Source organism: Leucoraja erinacea, chromosome 19, assembly GCF_028641065.1.
Source record: "Leucoraja erinacea ecotype New England chromosome 19, Leri_hhj_1, whole genome shotgun sequence".
Classification (NCBI taxonomy): Eukaryota; Metazoa; Chordata; class Chondrichthyes; order Rajiformes; family Rajidae; genus Leucoraja; species Leucoraja erinaceus.
In genome coordinates, this window is record NC_073395.1 from 370,569 (window position 1) to 396,448 (window position 25,880).

Here is a 25,880-nt window from a genome sequence, read left to right on the forward strand (position 1 = left end):
GAGGGGGGATCTTATAGAAACTCACAAAATTATTAAGGGGTTGGACAGGCTAGATGCAGGAAGATTGTTCCCGATGTTGGGGAAGTCCAGAACAAGGGGTCACAGTTTAAGGATAAGGGGGAAGTCTTTTAGGACTGAGATGAGAAAAACATTTTTCACACAGAAAGTGGTGAATCTCTGGAATTCTCTGCCACAGAAGGTAGTTGAGGCCAGTTCATTGGCTATATTTAAGAGGGAGTTAGATGTGGCCCTTGTGGCTAAAGGGATCAGGGGGTATGGAGAGAAGGCAGGTACGGGATACTGAGTTGGATGATCAGCTATGATCATATTGAATGGCGGTGCAGGCTCGGAGGGTGAATGGCCTACTCCTGCACCTATTTTCTATGTTTCTATGCTGCGAGTTTGAGTGAGGCGCAAACTCTTCTAAACTCGCAAATTAGGTCACTGCAGTGGGACAGGCCCTTAACTCCTGGTGTTGTTCATCTGGGGTCCCAGAGGCAACCTGCTTGTTCTCTGAAGCCTCTCGTGCCTCACTATCTTTACCCTGTCTCAGAGGCACATATTGCAGCCGCATTGTATTACACATACAAACTATTGTCATTGTGAAACTTGATAGAAGCTACCGGTTTTGTGGATTGGCTTATCTGTACGTAAACAGTTAAATCTGTGTCAAGATTGAGCTGGCTGGATGAGTGTACTGTATCACAAGGTGGTTCTTGTTGGCCTTTTGTGCATTGTTGTCTTGAGCTGTGAAAGGCTTATAGACCGGGATGGGCCGTAAATCTCAGGTAAAAGGGTACTGAGATCTACAGTGCCCTCCATAATGTTTGGGACAAAAACCCATCATTTATTTATTTGCCTCTGTACTCCACAATTTTAGATTTGTAATAGAAAAAAATCATACATGGTTAAAGTTCACATTGTCAGATTTTAATAAAGGCCATTTTTATACATTTTGGTTTCACCATGTATAAATTACAGCTGTGTTTATACAGCAGTGTTTAGTCCCCACCATTTCAGGGCACCATAATGTTTGGGACACAGCAATGTCATGTCAATGAAAGTAGTCATGTTTAGTATTTTGATACATATCCTTTGCATGCAATGACTGTTTGAAGTCTGTGATTCATGTACACCACCAGTTGCTGGGTGTCTTCTCTGGTGATGCTCTGCCAGGCCTGTATTGCAGCCATCTTTAGCTTATGCTTGTTTTGGGGGCTAGTCCCCTTCAGTTTTCTCTTCAGCATATAAAAGGCATGCTCAATTGGGTTCAGATCGGGTGATTGACTTGACCACTCAAGAATTTACTTTTTTTTAGCTTTAAATAAACTCTTTTGTTGCTTTAGCAGTGTGCTTGGGACAATTGTCCTGCTGTAGAATGAACCGTCGGCCAATGAGTTTTGAAGCATTTTTGTTTGAACTTGAGCAAATTAAATGAAATGCCTTTATTTGTCGTAGTAAGCACTGCATACAACTAAATTGTTGTCGCCACTCCATTGGTGCATAATATATAAACATAAAAACACAGGACACAATTTAAAAACAATGTTAAAAACTAGGTATCAAGAGAAGTAATTAACAGTGATAGTAAAAGGTCATCAAGATAAATCTAAGTAACAGAGGGTAGTTGAGGCCAGTTCATTGCTATACATGGAGTTAGATAGTCCTTGTTCAAGGGGATCAGGGGGTATGGAGAGAAGGCAGGTACGGGATACTGAGTTGGATGATCAGCCATGATCATATTGAATGGCGGTGCAGGCTCGAAGGGCCGAATGGCCTACTCCTGCACCTAATTTCTATGTTTCTATGTTTCAAGGTGGGTAGCAGCATGGAAGAGTGCAGCATGAATAATACTCTGTTTTTTCATATTGAGTGTGAAGATTGCTTTGGGGAAGAAACTGTCTCTGAGTCAGGAGGTGCGTGTTTTGGTTGACCTGTAACGCCTGCCAGAGGGCAACAGTTGAATAAGGTGGTGACCTGGGTGTGTGGAGTATTTGATGATTTTAGTGGCTCTGCTGAGGTAGTGTGAGGTGGCAATGTCCCCCAGAGAGGGCAATGGGCAGCCGGTGATTCTCTCTGCTGTTTTTACCACTCTCTGGAGCGCTTTCTTATCTGCAGCAGAGCAGCCAGCATACCACACTGGCATGCAATATGTCAGTAGACTCTCAATGGTCGCCCGGTAGATGGCCACCAGCAGCTTCTTGGTGTTGTGCTTCTTGAGCATCTCAGAAAGTGTAGTCTCTGTTGTGCTCTCTTGACGGTGGCAGTGGTGTTGGCCGACCAGGAGAGGTCCTCGGGTATGAGGGCTCCTAGGAATTTGAAAGTCTGCCCCCTTTCCACACAGGCCCCCATTTATGCAGAGTGGGGCTGGGTCCGTGTCCCGTTACCTCCTGATGTCCAGTATTAGCTCCTTTGTCTTGGTTGTGTTCAGTGTCAGGTTATTTACTGAACACCGCTCTGACAGTCGCTGTATCTTGTCCCTGTATCCTGACTCGTCCCTCCCTGGGATGAGCCCGATGACAGTTGTGTCGTCAGCAAATTTAATAATTGTGTTAGACAGGTGGGCAGGTGTACAGTCATAGGTGTATAAGGAGTAAAGGAATGGACTCGGCACACAGCCTTGAGGTGCGCCAGTGCTTAGTGTGATGGAGGAGGAGATGTAGGGGCCGGTTTTAACTCTCTGTGAGCGGTTTGTGAGAAAGTCTTTGATCCATGTGCAGATGGGGGAGGAGAGGCCTAGGACAAGCAGTTTGCTGATTAAAATGTCCGGAATGATTGTATTGAATGCTGAGTGATAATCAATGAATAACATCCTCACGTAGCTTTCCCGATGTTCCAAGTGGCTCGGTGCGGTGCGAGTTGCTATGGCGATGGCTTCCTCAGTGGATCTGTTATCTCTGTCGGCAAACTGATGTGGGTCGAAGAGGGAGGTAGATAGGCTGGTTCTGATGTGATGCAGGACTAGTTTCTCGAAGCTCTGCATAATCACTGGTGTAAGTGCAATCGGTCTATAGTCATTCAGGTCCTCAGGGACTGACGTTTTAGGAATAGGAATGATAGTGGCTGCCTTTAAGCTGGGTGGTATGATAGCTTGTGGCAGGGAGATGTTAAAAATCTTTGTGAAGCCCCCAGCGAGTTGGTCAGCACATGCCTGGAGTACTTTACTCGGTACTCCATCAGGTCCAAGCCTTACTTGGGTTTACTCACCTCAACACATGCCTCACATCCTGTTCCTGTAGTGTGAGTGTGTGGGTGTTAGAGGCGGGTGGAGGCAGTGAGTCTGTAGCAGGCCTGTTAGCCTCAAACCGGGCAATAGGATGTGTCTATACAATTCAGAATTCATCAATGATGATAAGTGACCTAGTACCTTCAGTAGCCATACATACTCAGGCCATAACACCCCCAACACCGTGTCTCACAGATGAGGCCGTATGCTTTGGATCTTGGGCAGCTCCTTCTCTCCTCCATACTTCTTTGCCCTTTACTTCACTCTGATATAAGTTAATCCACGTCTCATCTGTCCACAAGACCTTTCTCCAGAACTGTGATTGCACTTTTAAGTACTTCTTGGCAAACTGTAACCTGGCCATCCTATTTTTGCGGCTAACCAGTGGTTTGCATCTTGCAGTGCAGCCTCTGTATTTCTGTTCATGAAGTCTTCTGTGGACAGTGGTCATTGACAAATCCACACCTGACTCCTGAAGAGTGTTTCTGATCTGTCGGACAGGTGTTTGGGGAATTTTCTTTATTAAAGAGAGAATTCTTCTGTCATCAGCTGAGGTCCTGCCAGTCCCTTTGCGATTAGTAAGCTCACCAGTGCTCTCTTTCTTCTTAATGATGTTCCAAACAGTTGATTTTGGTAAGCCGAAGGTTTGGCTGATGTCTCTAACAGTTTTATTCTTGTTTCTCACTCATAATGGCTCCTTTGACTTACATTGGCACAACTTTGGTCCTCATGTTGATAAACAGCAATAAAAGTTTCCAAAGGTGATGGAAAGACTGGAGGAAAGACTAGGTGCTGAGAACTCTCTTATACCTGCATTAAGTAGGCAATTAAACACACCTGAACAATTAAATGCCTGTGAAGCCATGTGTCCCAAACATTATGGTGCGCTGAAATGGAGGGACTATGTATAAACAAGGCTGTAATTTCTACATGGTGAAACCAAAATGTATAAAAAAAACACTTTAATAAAATCTGACAATGTGCACTTTAACCATGTGTGATTTTTTTTCTATTACAAATCTCAAATTGTGGAATACAGAGGCAAATAAATAAATGATGGGTCTTTGTCCCAAACATTATGGAGGGCACTGTAAATGTTCAATTCCTTATTTCTATATCACTCGCTTTAATTTGCAAAATTGCATTTAATGAAATTTACTTTGAGGCTGCACGAATTGTGTATTTGATAGCTTCAATGATAGGATTTGATAGGGTTAAACAAAGTCAGAAGATTGGTCATAAAAGCAGTGTAATTAGCTCCCCATTTCCTTTGATGAAATGTGATATCTGGAGCTTAGACTCGGTGGGTGGGGTAGTGGGAGCGGTTCAGTATTGAAATGCCAGGAGACGAGGGTTTCCTAACCTGTAATTATTACCTATTGAGAAGTAAGTCAACAGACCTCATCCCTGGGGTTATTGGGAGTCACCAGCGTTCTTGCCATTGTGTTTCTATTTCTAAATTTGGAAATGAAAGTGTAGCCTCCATGGGGTTGATGATGAGTGTGGTTTGGGTGTGTTGGTCATGATGGTATCTGAAGACGGCACATTGCAGGAGCTAATGGAAAATTAAAGCCCTCATTATAATCCAACCCCTCTTCTTAATAAAAAAAATGTGGCTCGATTGTCTATCTGAACTTAATTTCAATGCAGTGTGCAACTTGTCTGGGTACAGACTGTACATCCCATCCACACCCGGCTACCTCTTGTTGGGCGGCTGAGGTTACAATGGGTGCAACTAATATTTATAACTCTTTATAGATTTATAAAATTTACAACTATAAATCTGTGCACTATTTGGCCAGATTTAGCAGCTGCCAGATTCTGGATAAGCTGAAGTTTCTACATTTATGCTTGTATTTGGTACAAAGATTGGATTTCATTTTATAAAAGTTTTATTCTGAGTGTGTACAGAATGTTTAAATTATAATAAATAAAGTAGAACCTGCGTAGACTGGTGAGTAACTATCCTAAACATGACATAGAAAGATAATGAAGTGGAACTGATTGGTGTTCTGATTGTCAAGAGCAGATGTTGGTTTGTACTCTCTGATTCCTGAGAACTACAGCATGTGCTCGAGCCAGTGGTCATGACAGTGTTGATCCTGGTGATTGTGAGTTGTGGATGATACATTTCTCATCTTGCCTCACCAAGTCTTCCACAAGCTCATGATCTTTCTCGTCTCAGTGAAAAGCTGCCTGCCAATCCGTCACCTCAATCAGCCTCTCTGTGTCAACACCTCATTTCCTTCATTATCCTATCACTGTACGTTTCACTAAACTGCCCTGGGACACGTTGAAGATGTTTTCCGAAATCAATAAAATTTATTTGAGCAATATGTTCCCACAGCAGAGATAATGATAGCAGAAACTGTAAAGCTAGAATCTTATCCTCCTCTTGTGACTAATTGACACCAACATTGTCTGGAGAATTGATTAGTAAATATCACGACATTCACAAGATCCAATCAGATGGATAATTAATCCTTGGTGCTGTCAATATGTCATTTGTTTATGTGTAAATCCCAGTGTATTAATTCACTTGTAGGTTACGGGAATGAAGATTCAGAATGGAATACATCCTTTAGTTGGGTTCCCTATATTGGGTGAGATTTTTAAGTTTAACCTCGTAGGGTAAAAGACGTACAAAGGTTGCTTGCAACAAAATATGTAACTGTGGCTAATTACATCTTGTGATTTATTATCAAACACATGTATTAAAGAACATTAGGGTTATCAGTGAGCAAAACACAAAGTGCTGAAGACCTCAGCAGGTCAGGCAGCATCTGTGGACGGAATGGACAGGCGACGTTTCAGGCCCGGACTCTTCCCAGTGGGAAGCAGAAAGGTGTGAGGATGAGAAGATGAATAGTGAAAGGCCTTGATAGAGTGGATGTGGGGAGGATGTTTCCACTAGTGGGAGAGTCTAGGACCAGACGGGAGGCGTGGGTTCGAATCCCACTTCTGACACCATGTATGAAGACATATAAACACTGAGTCATTCAGCTTCATATAAAAAGTTCTTTATTAGCAGAACACACAGAGTAAATACACAACTGTTGTAAGTTCAAGCTCCTAGATGAATCGGAAGAATAGCCGAACTGGCACACTGGATGACGTAGTGGAAACCCGAACTGGATTACGGATTGAGTGTACAACAGTAAAACCAGACATGGATCAAATCGGCTAATAGTGATTGATCTACACGGACCTTTAGAAAGGAGATAATAATAATAATAATAAATTTTATTTATGGGCGCCTTTCAAGAGTCTCAGGGACACCTTACAAAAATTTAGCAGGTAGAGGAAAAACATGTAAGGGAAATGAAATAAATAGTAGAGACATGACTAGTACACAAAGTAAAGACAGAATTCAATTCAAAACACAATATGAGGCAATTAATGCACAGATGAAAAGGGAGGGGGACGTGGGGCTAAGGATAGGCAGAGGTGAAGAGATGGGTCTTGAGGCGGGACTGGAAGATGGTGAGGGACACGGAATTGCAGATCAGTTGGGGGAGGGAGTTCCAGAGCCTGGGAACTGCCCTGGAGAAGGCTCTGTCCCCAAAACTGCGGAGGTTGGACTTGTGGATGGAGAGGAGACCGGCTGATGTGGATCTGAGGGACCGTGAGAGTTGGTAGGGGGAGAGGAGGTCAGTGAGATTTGGGGGGGCCAGATGGTGGAGGGCTTTGCAGGCGAGGACCAGGATTTTGTAGGTGATCCGGTGGGAGATGGGAAGCCAGTGAAGTTGTTTGAGGACTGGAGTGATGTGATGCCAGGATTTGGTGTGGGTGATGAAAAGGAATTTACTTAGTCAGACGGTGGTGAATCTGGAATTCATTGCCACAGAAGGCTGTGGAGGCCAATGGATATTTGTAAGGCAGAGATGGATAGATTCTTGATTAGTACGGGTGTCAGAGGTGATGGGGAGATGGCAGGTGAATGGGGTTGAGAGGGAAAGATAGATCAGCCATAATTGAATGGCGGAGTACACTGATGGGTCGAATGGCCTAATTCTGCTCCTATGGCATGAACTTGTGTGACTGGTGATGGAATCATGTGAAGGTGTCCGAAATGTTAGAGAATAATGAGAATGTTATGTATCAGAGTTATGGAGGGTGGTGGGGTGAAAGGTGAGGATCAGGGAACTCCTTGGGTTTGGGGAGAGGGGGAGTGAGAAGTGAACTCTGGGAAACAGAGGAGATATGGTGGAGAGCTCCCCCCATAATGGCAGGTGGGGGTGGAATCAATCTTTACTGCGGAAAGAGAACATCTCAGATAACAGAGCAAAAAGCTTTATGTGAGGAGCAGATTTGACCGAGATGGAGAAAATGAGAGTAAGGGATGGAGTCCTTGCAAGGGGCAGGGTGGGAGAAGATGTAGTCAATGTAGCTGTGGATGTCTGTAGGATTGTAGTGGACAAAAAGATGAGTCCCGTCCCAGAATGTTGCTGGTTTATTTCCCACCACAGATGCTGCCTGACCCACAGAGTTCCACCGGCACTTTGTTTCTCACTCAGTATTCCAGCATCTGCTGTCTCTTGTCCCCAAAAACTCCAGTGTCAGAAGCAAACTTCACAATCCACAATAAATGGAATGAAGAGAAAACTTACGGAAAAATGAAACATTTGGTTTTACAGCTACCATTTGTTATTTTTTGTTGTGAGCCTGCAATTGGCTCCTTGTGGGAGATGCAGGGCTCTGTAATGGTTCAGACCTGACGTCAGCAATGTTACTGTATCTTATTATCTAGTTCAAAGCATTGCTCGGAGTCAACCTCTTTAGATTATTCATCGGGGATTTAATAGAAAACTCTCTTTTTTGAAAAGACAACCTACTGAAGTCGTTTATTTATCATGATAGTTGCAGGAAATTTTCCAAAATGCTATTACACAAAGGATTCAAAGGTCTTCTATTGTCACATGAACCAACTAAGGTAGCGTGATATGTGAATTACCGTGCAGCCATATGAAGAAAAGCTACAAGACACACAACTACATAAACGTTAACATAAACATTCACCACAGCGGATTCCCCGCCTCCCTCACTGTGATGGGAGGCATTAAAAAGCCAATCTTCTTCCCTCTTATTCTCCCGCGGTCGGGGCAGTCGAACCATCTGCAGATGGAGCGGTCGAAGCCCCCGTAATGGGGCGGTTGAAGCCCCCGTAATGGGGCAGTCGAACCATCTGCAGATGGAGCGGGTTAAGCCCCCGTAATGGGGCAGTCGAAGCCCCCGTAATGGGGCGGTTGAAGCCCCCGCGTCAGGGCGGTCGAAGCCCCCGTAATGGGGCGGTTGAAGCCCCCGCGTCAGGACGGACGAAGCTCCAGGGGATGGAGTTCCTGAAGTCGGTCTCTAACCAGGGACCATGAGCTTCACGATGTTAAAGTCCGCAGGCTCCCACAGTTGGAGCTCCGGGTTCAATCCCTGACAAAGGGATCGTAAGCTCCACGATGTTGTCCTGCAGTCTCCTGCGGATGGAGATCCCAAAGTCGGTCTCCAGCAGGCCACCAATTCATCAATGTTAGGCCGCAGTGCGGACGGAGATACCATACGGCTTAACAAATCACATCTCCGTCGAGGTAAGAGATTTAAAAAAGTTTCCCCCAAGCCCCCCCCCCCCCCCCCATCCTCACATAAAACAAGCTAAAGAACACTGAAACATCCATTTAACACATTCTGTAAGACAGGAAGGGACTGACGGACTGTTGTACTCCATGCCATGCAGGCGGTTATATCATCTTACAAAACTGTAACCTCAATTCCACACCTCTACTTAAATGTAGTAAATGTAGACTGATTGTTGTATTGGAGCTGTTTAGTTTAAAGATACAGCGCGGAATCAGGCCCTTCGGCCCACCGAATCTGTGCCGACCAGCGATCCCTGCATTTTAACACTATCCGACACACGAGGGACATTTTTACATTTACCAAGCCAATTAACCTACAAACCTGTACGCTTTTGGAGTGTGTGAGGAAACTGAAGATCTCGGAGAAAAACCACGCAGATCACAGGGAGAACGTACAAACACTGTACAGACAGCACCCGTAGTCAGGATCGAACCTGGGTCTCAAGCGCTGTAAGGCAGCAACTCTACCGCTGCGCCATTATCATGCCCATTCTTCTCCACATTCTTCTCCACCCTGTTACCCCCCCCCCCCCACCTCTTCTCTGCAATGGTAACTGCAACGTAGCAGAAGGTACAAGCAGCTTTGGAACAGCTAAACAATGGTGGAATCGTGCCGTACCAGTGTGTTACATGCGACACAGCTGTAGATATTACTGTCAGCTGTCTGAGCTTGTTCTTTATATATCTGCTTACAGATGGAGCACAGACATCGAAAGAAGGACACTCCCATACCAACGAGCTCTCATCACCTCTTCCTCCAGATGAAGAGTTTGATGTGTGCAAACCTGGGGGAAGAACTGGAGGTCTTCTTTTCAATTTACGACAGCAGGGAAAATCAGCCAATCAGGTGACCTTGCTTACTTCTGTCGGGTTTTAGAAACCATAATGAACACATTTATCGTATGTGTATTGTAATGAACCTTGTATGTAGATTAGGAATGGGAGTTGAAGTGCTAAGCAACCGGGAGATCAGGTAGGTTAAGGCGGACTGAGCGGAGATGTTCATTGAAATGATCGTCGAGCCTGCGCTTGGTCTCGCCGATGTACAGAAATTAACACCTGGAACAGCGGATACAGTAGATGAGGTTGGAGGAGGTGCAAGTGAACCTCTGCCTCATCTGGCAAGACTGTCGGGGTCCTTGGATGGAGTTGAGGGGGGAGGTAAAGGGACGCGTTGCATCTCCTGCGGTTGCTGGGGAAAGTACCTGGGGAGGGGGTGGTTTGGGTGGGAATGGACGAGTTGACCAGGGAGTTGCGAAGGGAATCGAAAATCAGTCCCTGGTGCCTGCTTTTTCCCTATATCCCTTGATTTCTTGTGTAGGAAAGAACTGCAGATGCTGGTTTAAATCAAAGGTAGACACAAAATGCTGGAGTAACTCAGCGGGAAAGGCAGCATTTCTGGAGAGAAGGAATAGGTGATGTTTTGGGTCGAGACCCTTCCTGTCTCCCTTTATTCCTTTCGCCCTAAGAGCTAAATCTAACTTTCTCTTGAAACCATCCAGTGAATTGGCCTCCACTACCTTCTGTGGCAGAGAATTCCACAGATTCACAACTCTCTGGATGAAGACGTTTTTCCTCATCTCAGTCCTAAATGGCCGACCCCTTATTCTTAAACAGTGACCCCAAACATCGGGACCATTTTTCCTGCTTGTCCAATCCTTTAAGAATTTTATATGTTTCTATAAGATCCCCTCTCACCCTTCTAAATTCCAGTGAATACAAGCCCAGTCGACCCATTCTTTCATCATGTCAGTCCCGCCATCCCGTGAATTAATCTGGTGAACCTACGCTGCACTCTTTCAATAGCAATGTAATGTGCTTTCTCAAATTAGGAGACTAAAATTGCACACAATACTCCAGGTGCTGTCTCACCAGGCCCAGTACAACTGCAGTAGGACCTCCTTGCTCCTAAACTCAAATCCTCTAGCAATGATGGCCAACATGCCATTAGCTTTCTTCGCTGCCTGCTGTACCTGCATGCTTACTTTCAGTGACTGATGTACAAGCACACCCAGGTCTCGTTGCACCTCCCCTTTTCCTAATCTGACACCATTCTGATAATAATCTGCCTTCCTGTTCTTGCCACCAAAGTGGATAACCTCACATTGTAGCGCACCAGTTCCAGAGATAAAGTCCAATGTCTGCAATGGGGTGGAGGTGAATCTGACAGTATCCTAGTTTATGGAAGGGCTGCCCGCCCTTGTCTGTTCACCAAGCTGTGGAGCAGATGTAGCCTGCATGTAAAGCAACTGGATATAAGGTATTATCATTGCCTTTTAATAAGGATGGGATGGTTTTGTTTAAAAATAATTGCTTTGAGCTATCTTTGATTAATAACTGAAAGCCGGTTTGCCGCAGTCATTCTAATCAATGGTTATTCCATCATCGAAGAGTATTCAGATTTAAAAAAAACGAAATGATTTCTGAAAAGCAGCAAAATTGTTTTTTAGTTATAATGTGATGTGATGCAATAATCAGTTTAATTGTAACTTTTAAACAAAATCGGAATTGTGAAAGAATCTGCTTCATTTTAGTATTATCGTTTGGAGGTTTGCAAGCAACTGTAGTTAATGTTAACAATGGGCAAGGTGGTATCTGATGCATTTGGTAAATTAGTGCAAAAGATTGCGACTTTTGCTGGGAGTAATTTATGCTTAAAGTTCTGTGATGTGTAGGTTTGACCAAGTCCAAACCTCTGTATAAATAACAAAATGAGTTTAGTTTTGTTTATTGTCACTTGTACCGAGGTACAGTGAACAAGCAAAAAGGTACAGCGACGACAGATAGCACAATGGGCTAAGAGTTCGGCTGGCGACCGGAAGGTAGCCGGTTCAAATCCCGCTTGGAGTGCATACTGTCGTTGTGTCCTTGGGCAAGACACTTCACCCACCTTTGCCTGTAATGGAATGTAATTACGGCGGCAGGCGCGGGCACACCGCGACGCCCTGTGTCTCCCTTTCAAGGGAGATGCTAAAAATGCATTTCGTTGTCTCTGTACTGTACACTGACAATGACAATAAATTGAATCATTTCATTTCATCATTTCATTTCATTTTCATTTCATTTCATTTCATTTCAAAAGCTTTTGTTGCCTGCTAATTGACAAAATTAAGCAGATGTAGGCTTTTTACAGTAAGTGGCTTTTTTTTATTTTGAATTAGATCTGTGAAAATATGGCATGTAACTTCATATTAAATACCTTTTTCCCAAAGTTTAAAAAGCCATAAGCAAATATAAATCATCCTCGTATAAAGCTTGATTGTTTTGTAACAAGTCCAGAAATGATGTGATTCTTTTGGTCTGTGTTGTCTGAACCTCAAACTGCTGCCCCAGCTCGTGGGAATAGAGGGCACAAGATGATCAACTTGGAATGTGCTGAGCTCTAATTATGCAGTAACTTCATTCAGCGTATTTGTGGTTTCTGTGTAAATTTGCCTGGTCATGTATGAAATTAGAAAAGTCTTTAGTGCAGAATTCCTTGGAGCAAGTTCTTTGTTAAAGTGGACTTTTAATTTATTTGCTGGTTGTGATTTTCCTAATCCTTCATTAAATAGGAGAAAGGGATTCTTCCTTTTAGAAAACTGATTATACAACAGCATAATTGCATAGAATTAGTCTAATTAATGGGCTGTAGTTGTCTAACACACAGAACAGGTTGGGGGGGGGAAACCAGTTTGGGGTTGGATTGTGCGATGAACAGAATCTGTAGCTCAGGTCCACAGAGGATCCTCCATGTGGAAGGTTATTGGTTTATGATCACAAAACGAGGGCAATGAGTGATATTCTGCTTGTTAGTGACTGGATTCAGAAGTTTGCTAGCTGCTGTGTCTAGGTATTGTACGGTGCTCGTTTCTAGATCTTGGCTAAATTCTGTCTTACCGTTCCATGGAGTAGCACACGATTATAATCACGTATTGTCTTTCAGCTGACTGGCTACCACCCAGCAAAAGCTTTTCACTGTTTTTAGTTTAGAGATACAGCGCGGAAACAGGCCCTTTGACCCACCGGGTCTGCACCGACCAGCGATCCCCACACACTAACACTATCCTACACCCACTAGGGGCAATGTTTACATTTATATCAAGCCAATTAACCATCAAACCCGTATGTCTTTGGAGTGTGTGAGGAAACTGAAGATCTCGGAGAAAACACATGTAGGTCACGGGGAGAACGTACAAACTCAGCACAGACAGCACCTGTAGTCAGGATGGAACCCTGGTCTCTGGCGTTGTGAGGCAGCAGCTCTACCGCTGTGCCACCGTGCCCTGGTAGAGTTGCTTGACGGGAGAAATTTACATCTGTAGATTATACTGGATAGCATTGTGTTAAATCAGTTTCCCCAGCCAAATAGTTTTTGTTTCGTGAATTTTCATTAAATTCATGATGTGAAATTAAGGACCATTTCATCCAGAGCAAATATTGCAGTGGGATTCCCAGTAATAGAGTTTGCCTGTTTCTCCCGACTCCATGTTAATGCTGCATCCCAGAGGTCTTGTCTTTGCACCATGCATGTTTTAAGTTAAACTCCATTGAGTAACAATGCAACCACCCAAACTGTAGCATGATGCATCAAAATGCAACGGCCTTTACATGCGGTCACCAGGTTTTTAGGCGTTGCAGCTCAACTTTGAACTGGTAAATATAATAGTACAGCATAGGAACAGGCCCTTCGGCCCACAATGTCTGTGCCGTACATGATACAAAATTAAACTCATCTCCTCTGCATGCATGTGATCCATATCCCTCCACTCCCTGCATATCCTCGTGCCTATCTATAAGCCTCGTCAACGTCACTATCGTATCTGCCTTCACCACCACCCCTGGCAGCAAGTTCCAGGCAGGCGCAACCGTATAAAACAACATGTCCCACACATCTCCTTTAAACTTTACCTCCCTCACCTGAAAGCTAAGCACCCTCGTCTTTGACATTCCCACCATGAGAAATAAGTTCTCACTGTCTACCCTCATAATTTTACATCAGGTCTCCTCTCAACCTCGGATGCTTTGGAGAAAATAATCCCAAGTTTGTTGAACCTCTCCTTATAAACTAATACAGTCTAATGTAGACATAATTATGGATTGAACAGCATGCGAGCTAAACTGTTCACTGTACCTCAGTACATGTGACAATAATAAACCTAAACTGGAGTCAGACAACACGGACGGTCCCGACCAGAAACGTTGACTGTCTGTTTCCCTCCACAGACGCTGCCTGACCCCCTGAGTTCCTCCACAGATGCTGCCTGACCTACTGAGTTCCTCTGGCTGTTCTCCTGTTATGTGTGTTGATGTATCAGTCCCCAGATATATGCACAGTTCTGGAGGGACATACACATTTCATCTCGGGCCCCATTCTCCAGCGGTCCGTGCTGATGCTATACCAGTCGAGTGAAGAATTGTCCAGGAAGTCCGTGGCGCCTTGAATTACGTATGAGCGCTGTGCCTTGCCCCTTGTTCTTGCCTTGAACCTTGCTCAATGCCTTAGCCAGAGGGTTGTGAATCTGTGGAATTCTTTGCCACACAAGGCTGTGGAGGCCAAGTCAGTGGATATTTTTAAGGCAGAGATAGACAGATTCTTGATTAGTACGGGTGTCAGGGGTTGTGGAGAGAAGGCAGGAGAATGGGGTTAGGAGGGAGAGATGGATCAGCCATGATTGAATGGCGGAGTAGACTTGATGGGCCGAATGGCCTAGTCTACTCTTATTCCTTATGACCTTGACCCTTGCCCCATGCCTCTTGCTAAGCTGGTTGGTTGCTGGGCCCAGGGCTGTGCTGGGATCTGGTCAATTCCCAGAGGTCTCCTGTAAATGAGTTTCTCAGCTGCACTCGGGTGCAGTGTTACTGCCCAGCATGAAACGTCCCAGCACAGTGCTCCATCTACTGGCCTAGCCAGGAACTGTTGGCAAGTCATAAAACTATGTTCCCAATTGTTAAACAATAAACATTTTAAAACGTTTCCGTTGATATTGGCAGGCAGACATTCTTATCCCAAGTAAGGAAAGGATCACTTTGTGTTAGGTTTAATGTGAAAGCTGCAGAATCATTTGTTTTCTCATATATATATATGAAATGTTAAATTAGAAGTAAGCAGAGTCTCACGTCTGTTAGTATCTCAAGCTAAAGCAAGTGTACATATTCATGAAACATTTCTAATTTCAATGTTTTCATTATTTATATGTAAACGGAACACGTTCATAATCATCGTTTGTAAATAAGGTCATAAGTCATAGGAGCAGAATTAGGCCATTCGGCCCATCGAGTCTACTCCGCCATTCAATCATGGCTGATATATCTTTCCCTCTCAACCCGATTCTCCTGCCTTCTCCCCATAACCTTTGGCATCCGTGCTAATCAAAAACCTGTCAATGTCCGCTTAAAAAATACCCACTGACTTGGTCTCCACAACGTTCTGTGGCAATGAATTCCACAGATTCACCACCCTCCGACTAAAGAAATTCTTCCAAATCTCCTTTCTAAAGGTACGTCTTTTTATTCTGAGTCTGTGCCCTTTGGTCCCATCCTCTCCACATCCACTCTATCCAAGTGTTTCACTATTTGATACGTTTTAATGAGGTTCCCCCTCATCCTTAATAATCCTCATAAACTCCAGCGAGTACAGGCCCAGAGCCATCAAACACTCATCATATGTTAACCCAATCATCCCTGGGATTATTCTCATAAAGATCCTCTCCAACACTAGCGCATCCTTCCTCAGATATGGTTCCCAAAGCTGCTCACAATACTCCAAATGCGGCTGGACCAGCACCTTATAGAGCCTCAGCATTACATTCCTGTTTTTGTATTCTAGTCCTCTCTAAATAAATGCTAGCATTGCATTAGTCTTCCTTACTACTGATTCATCTTGCAAATTAACCTTTGGGGAATCCTGCACCAGCACTCCAAAGTCACTTTGTACCTCCGATTTCTAAATCCTCTCCACACTTTGCTACGCTGTATTCCTTCTGCCACTTCTCTGCCCACTCTCTCAACCTTACCGAGTCCTTCTGCAGACTCCCTGCCTCCTCTATCTATCTTCGTATCATCCACAAACTTGACCACAAAGCCTTCAATCCCCTCATCCAAATCATTGATATACAACGTGAAGAGAAGTGGCCTCAGTACTGACCCCTGCAGAACACCACTAGTAACTTCCTCAAAGAATTCCAACAGATTTGGCAGGCAAGATCTCCCCTTCACAAATCCATGCTGACTTATCCCGAGCTTCTCATCCTTAATGATGGACTGTAGAATTATAGCAACCACTTACGTCAGGCTAACTGGCCTATAGTTTCTCTTTTGTCTCGGTCCTGACATGAACAGCAGAAATGTTTGCAACAGCTTGCACAGGAGGATTGGACTCTGTGACCAAATATTTATATGGAATAGTTAGACCAAAGAACTGCCAAATGTGTGTGTGTGTGGTACATCAGACTGGGAACGTGCTGGAATCGAGTTGGTTAAAAACTTTAGAATTGTCACGGGTATTCAGTGAACTGGAGGAAAGATTTGACACGTTAAAGGTGAGTCCACCGAATGAATCCATTCTGTTATTCAACCCAGTTGTGGTAGGACGGACCTTCTGGGGGTTTTAGGGGGCCAAGGTTCAAGAATTAAATTATCCAAGAAAAGCATTTTGAAACTTACTATTTCTCAAATCATGAAATTAAAGATATCAGATGTGTAATGTTCAGAGTCATAGAGTGAGACAGTGTGGAAACAGGCCCTTCAGCCCACCCTGCCCACACCGCCCAACATGCCCCAGCTACACTAGTCATAGAGTGATACAGTGTGGAAACAGGCCCTTCAGCCCACCCTGCCCACACCGCCCAACATGCCCCAGCTACACTAGTCATAGAGTGATACAGGGTGGAAACAGGCCCTTCGGCCAAACTTGCCCATACCACTGACTTTTACTTTCCTGGGCAGTGCTGAATTAATTACTGATGTTTCCGGGTGTGAGAGATTTTAACCTGTTGGTGAGTTGTAGCATTGACTCTCTCCAAAGGACAATCTTCCTGCAGCAACGTGCAAGACATTCCCAAAATGCAGGTAACGTGTGGAATGTAATAACGAGCAGGAAATAAGGTCATAAGTGATAGCAGTAGAATTAGGCCATTCGGCCCATCCAGTCTACTCCGCCATTCAATCATGGCTGATCTATCCCTCCCACCTAACCCCATTCTCCTGCCGTCTTCCCATAACCTCTGACAAAGTGAAATAAAGTGATCAAACATTGTATTCCCTGGGTGTGCCACTGTTTCACATTTGGAATATCCACCCAAACTGATGGAAAGCCTGTAGTTTACGTGAGCTCGAGTTGCTTTAGCGTGCCGTCCTTGCATTAAGCAGCTATCTGCTGAGCCTTAGCCCATGTTGTCTCTGAACACTCAGCACCCCAACGTGACTATATGTGGCTCTCTATACCTGAACACTCAGCATCCCCAACGTGACTATATGTGGCTCTCTATACCTGAACACGCATCACCCCCACATGACTATATGTGGCTCTCTATACCTGAACACTCAGCATCCCCACGTGACTTTTGTGAAGGATGTAAATGCAGGAAGCCGGGATACCAGATGTTGCTGATGGGATACCAGATGTCAAGTACTGAACTTGCGTACAACAGCAATTTGGTATTTTGCTCTTCATAAGCACCTTTTAAAACCATGATATCTTTGTGTCTGTCATTATGACTCAAACTATAAAATGAAGTATTGGAGTTGTGTAACATTGCTGATTATTTCAAATATTGTAGGAAGAAATTCAAAGTTTATCAAAAATAATTTAGTTGTACGTTAAAAAGAATGTTGCGTTTAAGATGTTAGTTGTTGGTCATTTTTGAAACAATTTTCTCAGTTAAAAAACGTCACCTCATTCATTTAATAATAATTTGACGTGTTTAAACAGATGATTTATTGTCACATGTAATTGGTACAGTGAAATTCTTCGTTTTGCATTAAATATACAAAGTATGCAAACTGTTGTATACGGTGCAGACAAAGTTATAAAAATATTCAATATTGTTCCAATGACAATGGCTCGTACTTGTTGAAATTCTGCGGATTGAATCACAAACATTAACAATAGAACCAACGTAATTGTTCTGCAGATACTTTAGTACGGCTGATAGATTGATCAATATTTTTGCAGTGATTTTGCTTGCAAGTACTTCAATTGTAGTCTGCATTTACTGCAAAATAACAAGTGCTTCTGATCCTGTAACTGAGTGCCATTCATCTCTATAATTACATGAACTGTCTATCCCTTTACTCCTGAGATTCTATCTGTACGTCTCCTCATTAAGTCGAGTACCTTTTTTAATGTCACTTTTAAAACGATGGTAAATTATGTATTAACAAGAGTGTCGATATAAGTGATAAAGCATCTTATTTCATGTCTAATTTATAGTATTTTTGTTTGGATAAGTTCTGTGTGCTGTTTTACTTCAGTGATTTATTGGTTTTGTGGACATGTGCTGTTGTTCCAGCCTTCTGAGCAAGTTGTTACTTGGAATTTCCTCTGCAAACCATTCTGGTCAGAATGTGCTTGAATGTACTGGAGACATTAATCAGGTTAACCGATCTGTTCTCAGATGCGACAATATATAGTTCTCCAAGTGTGAAAATTAAAGTATCTGCTCGTTGAACTACCGTTCGCTTACAAGGGGTCAAAACCGATCTCAGAGTCTCATGATTGCCATCGTTTGACGAGTCAAATACCGAAGCATTAAAGGTCGGTTAAAAGGAGCAAAGAATACAGAGAAAGCCAGAGATACGATTTCAAAACAATTTCAAAATATTGCAATAAAATAAAAGTGTATCGCAGCAGTAGAGTTGCTGCCTCACAGCACCAGAGACCCAGGTTCGATCCTGACTACGGGTGCTGTCTGTACGGAGTTTGTACATTCTCCCTGTGAGCGAGTGGGTTTTCTCTGAGATCGCCGGTTTCCTCCCACACTCCAAAGACGTACAGGTTTGTAGGTTAATTGGCTTCTGTGAAAATTATAAATTGTTGCTAGTGTGCAGGTTAGTGCTAATGTACGGGGTGATCGTTGGTCGGCGTGGACTTGGTGGGCTGAAGGGCCTGTTTCCATGCTGTATCTCTAAAGTCTAAACTCCTGAAAAGTGACCTTGGTTAATACAGAGAAAGTACTACACTGTAATATGTGATGGTTTGTAGTAAATGTATTTTACATTATTTTTTATTGTAGCATTTATCCTTCCATGTATTTTGTGCATTTATTAGTCAATAATTAAATTAGCAAAGAAATCAACACAGAACATAGAAGAGTACAGCACAGGAAGAGGCCCTTCGGCCCACAATGTTTGGCTGAACATGATGCCAAGTTAAAGTGATCCCCTTTGCCTGCACGTGATCCATATCCCTCTATTCCTTGCACATCTATGTGTTTATCTAAAAGCCCCTTAAACACAACTATCGTATCTGCATCCAGCACCACCACCAATACATTCCTGGCCCCACCACCATTATCTATGTAAAAAAACCCTTTAACCACACATCTCCATTAAACTTTCCCCTGTCACCTTATAGCTACAGATAGTGTCGTCAGTCAGAACCTTTCATAATATGCCTCCCATAATTTTATATACTTCTATCATCTCCCCTCAAACCTTCAATACTCCAGAGAAATCAATCCAAGATTATCCAACCTCTCCCTGTAGCTGAAAAGCTCTAATCCAGGCAGCTTCTCGTAAATCTCCTCTGCACCCTCTCCAAAGCCCCCACTTAATAGATTTATATCAAGATTTCAGCTGCAAAAAGATGTTGCAAAGATGTAGGTTATTGGCATCATGAAAAAATGGTTTACTTTTGTCCAGAGAGTGCCCTGAATCCACCTTTTCAGCTGTTAATTGAGAATTTAAGTATTTTCTTGGCAACTTGCACGCTACGTCTCTAACAGTTTACATTTAGATTCCCAAACTGCTTCTGTAGATTCATCAGTGCTTTCTTTTTCATAAAGTAGTCGATGTGGCTTCAAGCAAAGTTCCTTTGTAAATCTAAATTTGCTAATTTTTGTGTAAGAAGCCAAAGCAAGCAACATAGAATTCTGTTCTCCAAGGGAACCAACCCTTCCTAATCATTCAGACTTAGTCTCTGTGTTAATTAGCGCCTGGAGAGACCTCATTCAGTTGAACAGCTCCTTGAGGAAGAACATTTTGATAAAGCAATGGCAATAGAAGTAAAATACCATGAGCACAATTATTTGTGTGCACAGTTCAGGGGGAAGGAACAACGGAGAGGACCGGCGTGGGGAAGGGGGAAGAGCAACAGACAGTGGGGACTGGGTGTGGGGGGGACAATGGGGACTGGATGTAGGGGGGGGGACAATGGGGACTGGGTGTGGGGGGGACAATGGGGACTGGATGTGGGGGGGACAATGGGGACTGGGTGTGGGGGGGGGACAATGGGGACTGGGTGTGGGGGGGACAATGGGGACTGGGTGTGGGGGGGACAATGGGGACTGGGTGTGGAGGGGGACAATGGGGACTGGGTGTGGGGGGGACAATGGGGACTGGGTGTGGGGGGACTGGGTGTGGGGGGGACAATGGGGACTGGGTGTGGGGGGGGGACTGGGTGTGGGGGGGACAATGGGGACTGGGTGTGGGGGGGACAATGGGGACTGGGTGTGGGGGGGACAATGGGGACTGGGTGTGGGGGGGACAATGGGGACTGGGTGTGGGGGGGGACAATGGGGGCTGGGTGTGGGGGGGGGACAATGGGGACTGGGTGTGGGGGGGACAATGGGGACTGGGTGTGGGGGGGACAATGGGGACTGGGTGTAGGGGGGACAATGGGGACTGGGTGTAGGGGGGACTGGGTGTGGGGGGGGGGACAATGGGGACTGGGTGTGGGGGGGGGACAATGGGGACTGGGTGTGGGGGGGGCAATGGGGACTGGGTGTGGGGGGGGGACAATGGGGACTGGGTGTGGGGGGGGACAATGGGGACTGGGTGTGGGGGGGACAATGGGGACTGGGTGTGGGGGGGGGGACAATGGGGACTGGGTGTAGGGGGGACAATGGGGACTGGGTGTGGGGGGGGCAATGGGGGACTGGGTGTGGGGGGGGACAATGGGGACTGGGTGTAGGGGGGGACAATGGGGACTGGGTGTGGGGGGGGACAATGGGGACTGGGTGTGGGGGGGACAATGGGGACTGGGTGTGGGGGGGGACTGGGTGTGGGGGGGGGGGACAATGGGGACTGGGTGTAGGGGGGACAATGGGGACTGGGTGTGGGGGGGGGGACAATGGGGACTGGGTGTGGGGGGGGACAATGGGGACTGGGTGTAGGGGGGGACTGGGTGTAGGGGGGACAATGGGGACTGGGTGTGGGGGGGGGACAATGGGGACTGGGTGTAGGGGGGACTGGGTGTAGGGGGGGGGGACAATGGGGACTGGGTGTGGGGGGGACAATGGGGACTGGGTGTGGGGGGGACTGGGGGTGGGGGGGGGGGGGGGACAATGGGGACTGGGTGTAGGGGGGACAATGGGGACTGGGTGTGGGGGGGGGACAATGGGGACTGGGTGTAGGGGGGGGGATGGTGTAGGGGGGACAATGGGGACTGGTGTGGGGGGGGACAATGGGGACTGGGTGTGGGGGGGGACTGGGTGTGGGGGGGACAATGGGGACTGGGTGTAGGGGGGACAATGGGGACTGGGTGTGGGGGGGGGACAATGGGGACTGGGTGTGGGGGGGGACTGGGTGTGGGGGGGGACAATGGGGACTGGGTGTAGGGGGGACAATGGGGACTGGGTGTGTAGGGGGGGACAATGGGGACTGGGGTGTGGGGGGGGACTGGGTGTAGGGGGGACAATGGGGACTGGGTGTGGGGGGGGACAATGGGGACTGGGTGTAGGGGGGGGGGACTGGGTGTAGGGGGGACAATGGGGACTGGGTGTAGGGGGGGACTGGGTGTAGGGGGGGACAATGGGGACTGCGTGTGGGGGGGGACTGGGTGTGGGGTGGACAATGGGGACTGGGTGTAGGGGGGACTGGGTGTAGGGGGGGACAATGGGGACTGGGTGTAGGGGGGGACTGGGTGTAGGGGGGGACAATGGGGACTGGGTGTAGGGGGGGGGACTGGGTGTAGGGGGGGGACAATGGGGACTGGGTGTAGGGGGGGGACTGGGTGTAGGGGGGGACAATGGGGACTGGGTGTAGGGGGGACTGGGTGTAGGGGGGGACAATGGGGACTGGGTGTGGGGGGGACTGGTGTGGGGGGTGGACAATGGGGACTGTGTGTAGGGGGGACAATGGGGACTGGGTGTGGGGGGGGGTGGGGTGTAGGGGGGGACAATGGGGACTGGGTGTGGGGGGGACAATGGGGACTGGGTGTGGGGGGGACAATGGGGACTGGGTGTGGGGTGGACAATGGGGACTGGGTGTAGGGGGGACAATGGGGACTGGGTGTAGGGGGGACAATGGGGACTGGGTGTGGGGGGACAATGGGGACTGGGGGGACTGGGTGTAGGGGGGGACAATGGGGACTGGGTGTGGGGGGGACTGGGTGTGGGGGGGGACAATGGGGACTGGGTGTGGGGGGGACTGGGTGTGGGGGGGGACAATGGGGACTGGGTGTAGGGGGACTGGGTGTGGGGGGGGAACAATGGGGACTGGGTGTGGGGGGGACTGGGTGTGGGGGGGGACAATGGGGACTGGGTGTGGGGGGGGGACAATGGGGACTGGGTGTGGGGGGGGACAATGGGGACTGGGTGTAGGGGGGGGGACAATGGGGACTGGGTGTAGGGGGGGGGGCAATGGGGGACTGGGTGTAGGGGGACAATGGGGACTGGGTGTGGGGGGGGACAATGGGGACTGGGTGTGGGGGGGACAATGGGGACTGGGTGTAGGGGGACAATGGGGACTGGGTGTAGGGGGGGGACAATGGGGACTGGGTGTGGGGGGACAATGGGGACTGGGTGGGGGGGACAATGGGGACTGGGTGTGGGGGGGGACAATGGGGACTGGGTGTGGGGGGGACAATGGGGACTGGGTGTGGGGGGGACAATGGAGATGAATCAGCACACACAGCCAGTGTGAATATATTAAAAAAAGACACAGAGTGCTGGAGCAACTCAGCGGGCCAGGCAGCATCTGTGGAGAACGTGGATAGGTGACTCCCATCCCTTTTACATTCACTCTTCCCGGTACCTCACTTGGATGCGTATTCCTTCCACCTGTCCCTTTCTACAGCACGGAAACAGGCCCTTCGGCCCATCGAGTCCACGCTGGCCATCGATCGCCCGCTCACGCTAGTTCTATATTATCCCACTTCCTCATCCACTCCCGACACACATGGGGTAATTTACAGCAGGCCAATTAACCTACAAACCTACACGTCTTTGGGGTGTGGGAGGAAACCGGAGCCCCGGAGGAAACGCATGTAGTCACAGGGAGAGCCTGCAAACTCCACATGAGAAGTTTGTACGTTCTTTCCTTCGGCTTCACAATTCATGCCTCTTCTATCCCTGTCTCTTAATCTGGCACTTTTTGTATTTTCATCTCTGGCCTTTGTCCAATCATCAAGCAATCAAAATTCCCCTCTCTGTATCCACCTATCACTTGTCAGGCTTTGTCCTGCCCCCACCTCTCTGCCATCTCCCCCACCCCCTTAACCACAATCAGTCTCAAGAAGGGTCCCGGCCTGAAACAGTTCCAACCACAGATGCTGCCTGACCTGCTGAGTTACTCCAGCACTCTGTGAAACGTCACCTATCCATGTTCTCCACAGATGTTGCCTGACCCGCTGAGTTACTCCAGCACTCTGTGAAACATCACATATCCATGTTCTCCACAGATGCTGCCTGACCCGCTGAGTTACTCCAGCACTGTGTGTCTTGCTCTGAAAGGCTTGTGGAATCACTAATGATTTTAAAACTAATCGCCTTTATATGCCAAATTGTTTAGACTGCTGACTAGAGCATTGTAAAACAACACATGATAAAACAATGATTTTGGTAAATGCCATCAGTTGGAGACAAGGAAGCTTGTTTCCAATTGACTAGACAATGGGATGATGCTAGGTATTACGTTGCAGATTGAGTTGAGTTAAAACATGAACGTTTCTCAAATCTATCTTTATTTGTTTGCAGTGAAAGGTTCTTTGTAAAACTGAACAAGAATGGTTTGCCAAAATATCCAGAGCGGATGGAAAGGCAATGTTCCCTCTTCATTGTAAGTAAAACCATCATCATGTGACTGATTCATTGCCATAACAACATGTGGAGATCTGGGATGAGAATGACATCCAAGTTAATTGACTGAAAATAATTACTTTCCAACTTTGCAATTTTCTATTTCATGAAATACTAAAAAGATGTAGGGAAAGGTAAATTTCAAGAGCTTAATGATTTATCTAGCGTACCAGATATCTGTGTAAAGCTGCATAAGGACAAAAGTCTTAAGCATTTTAAGTTGTTCAAATCTGTTCTGATTTTGTCTATTTCAGGATTTGGGAAGCAGTGACCTTCGCAAGGATATCTACATCACTGTTCACATTATACGACTGGGTAATGCCCATTTACTTAATCCAGGGACTGTCCAAGTGGAGACACGAAATGCTGCAGTAACTCAGTAGGACAGGCAGATGTTTCAAGTCGAGACCCTTCTTCAGACTGGCTAGGTTGAAGGGTCTCGACCTGAAATGTCACCCATTCTTCTCTCCAGAGATGCTGCCTGTCCTGCTGAGTTACTCCAGCTTTTTGTGTATATCTTCGGTTTAAACCAGCATCTGCAGTTCCTTCTTACACATTATGACTGTCCAAAGCTGGTGTTTCAGTTTTGTTGCGAATGACACTGTGTTTTGTGCCACCAGGTCGGATGGCAGCAGGGGAGAAGAAGAATTCCTCGTGTGCTCAGTACCGGCGGCCCTTTGGCTGTGCAGTGCTGAGCATCGCTGATCTGCTCCAAACCGACAGAGACTCCAGGGACTCCAAAGAGGACCACATGCTTAAAGTCTACATGTACAGTAACAATTTCAGCTTCGTTTAGTTCAGAGATACAGCGCGAAAAAACAGCCCCTTTTGCCCACCAATTCCGCACCGACCAATGATCCCCGTACATTAGCGCTACCCTGCACACACTAGGGACAATTTTACATATAGGGTATGGGTTAGCCAATTAACCTACAAATCTGAACATCTTTGGAGTGTGGGAGGAAACCGAAGATCTCAGTGAAAACCCAGGCAGTCGCAGGGAGAACGTACAAACTCCGTACAGACAGCACCCGTAGTTGGGATCGAACCTGGGTCTCCGGCACTGTGAGGCAGCAACTCTACCGCTGCGCCACCGTGCAGACTGTGTTTTATGCTAGGAAATGCTCAGGTGGTGAGGTCCTCTCTACTTGGGTTTGTTTAAATAATGGGACATATACTAGGTTTAAGGTGAGTGGGGAAAGATTTAAAAGGAACATGAGGGGTAACTTTTTCGTAAGGGTGGTGGGTGTATGGAACGAGCTACTGGGGGCGTTAGTTGAGGCAGGGACTATTGCAATGTTTAAGACACATTTGGACAGGTACATGGATAGGACAGGTTTAGAGGAATATGGGTCAAAAGCAGGCAGATGGGACTAGTGTAGAGGGGACATGTTGGCCGTGTGGGCAAGTTGGGCCGAAAGGCCTGTTTCTACACTGTATCACTCAGAGACTCTAATGTGACATGGGTAGATCTCAACTGTGGCAGGAGGATATTCAATATAAAGATGGACGCAAAGTGCTGGAGTAACTCAGTGGATCAGGCAGCATCTATGGAGAACATGTTTAGGTGACATTTCACAGAGTGCTGGAGTAACTCAGTGGGTCAGGCAGCATCTGTGGAGAACATGGATAGGTGACGTTTCACAGAGTGATGGAGTAACTCAGTGGGTCAGGCAGCATCTGTGGAGAACATGGATAGGTGACGTTTCACAGAGTACTGGAGTAACTCAGTGGGTCAGGCAGCATCTGTGGAGAACATGGATAGGTGACGTTTCACAGAGTGCTGGAGTAACTCAGTGGGTCAGGCAG

General features: G+C 46.5%; 1 protein-coding gene across 5 annotated transcripts in view; it reads left to right on the forward strand.

Annotated features, from left to right (window-relative positions):
- Nucleotides 1-25,880, forward strand: part of dock4 (dedicator of cytokinesis 4) — a 238,917-nt gene that overhangs the window by 88,819 nt on the left and 124,218 nt on the right. For all 5 annotated transcript variants that reach the window (XM_055650008.1, XM_055650011.1, XM_055650009.1 and 2 more), the window contains exons 8-11: nucleotides 9,549-9,700; nucleotides 23,970-24,051; nucleotides 24,326-24,386; nucleotides 24,692-24,839. In XM_055650008.1, the coding sequence (XP_055505983.1) occupies nucleotides 9,549-9,700; nucleotides 23,970-24,051; nucleotides 24,326-24,386; nucleotides 24,692-24,839 (443 nt within the window). The remainder of the gene's footprint in view (nucleotides 1-9,548; nucleotides 9,701-23,969; nucleotides 24,052-24,325; nucleotides 24,387-24,691; nucleotides 24,840-25,880) is intronic.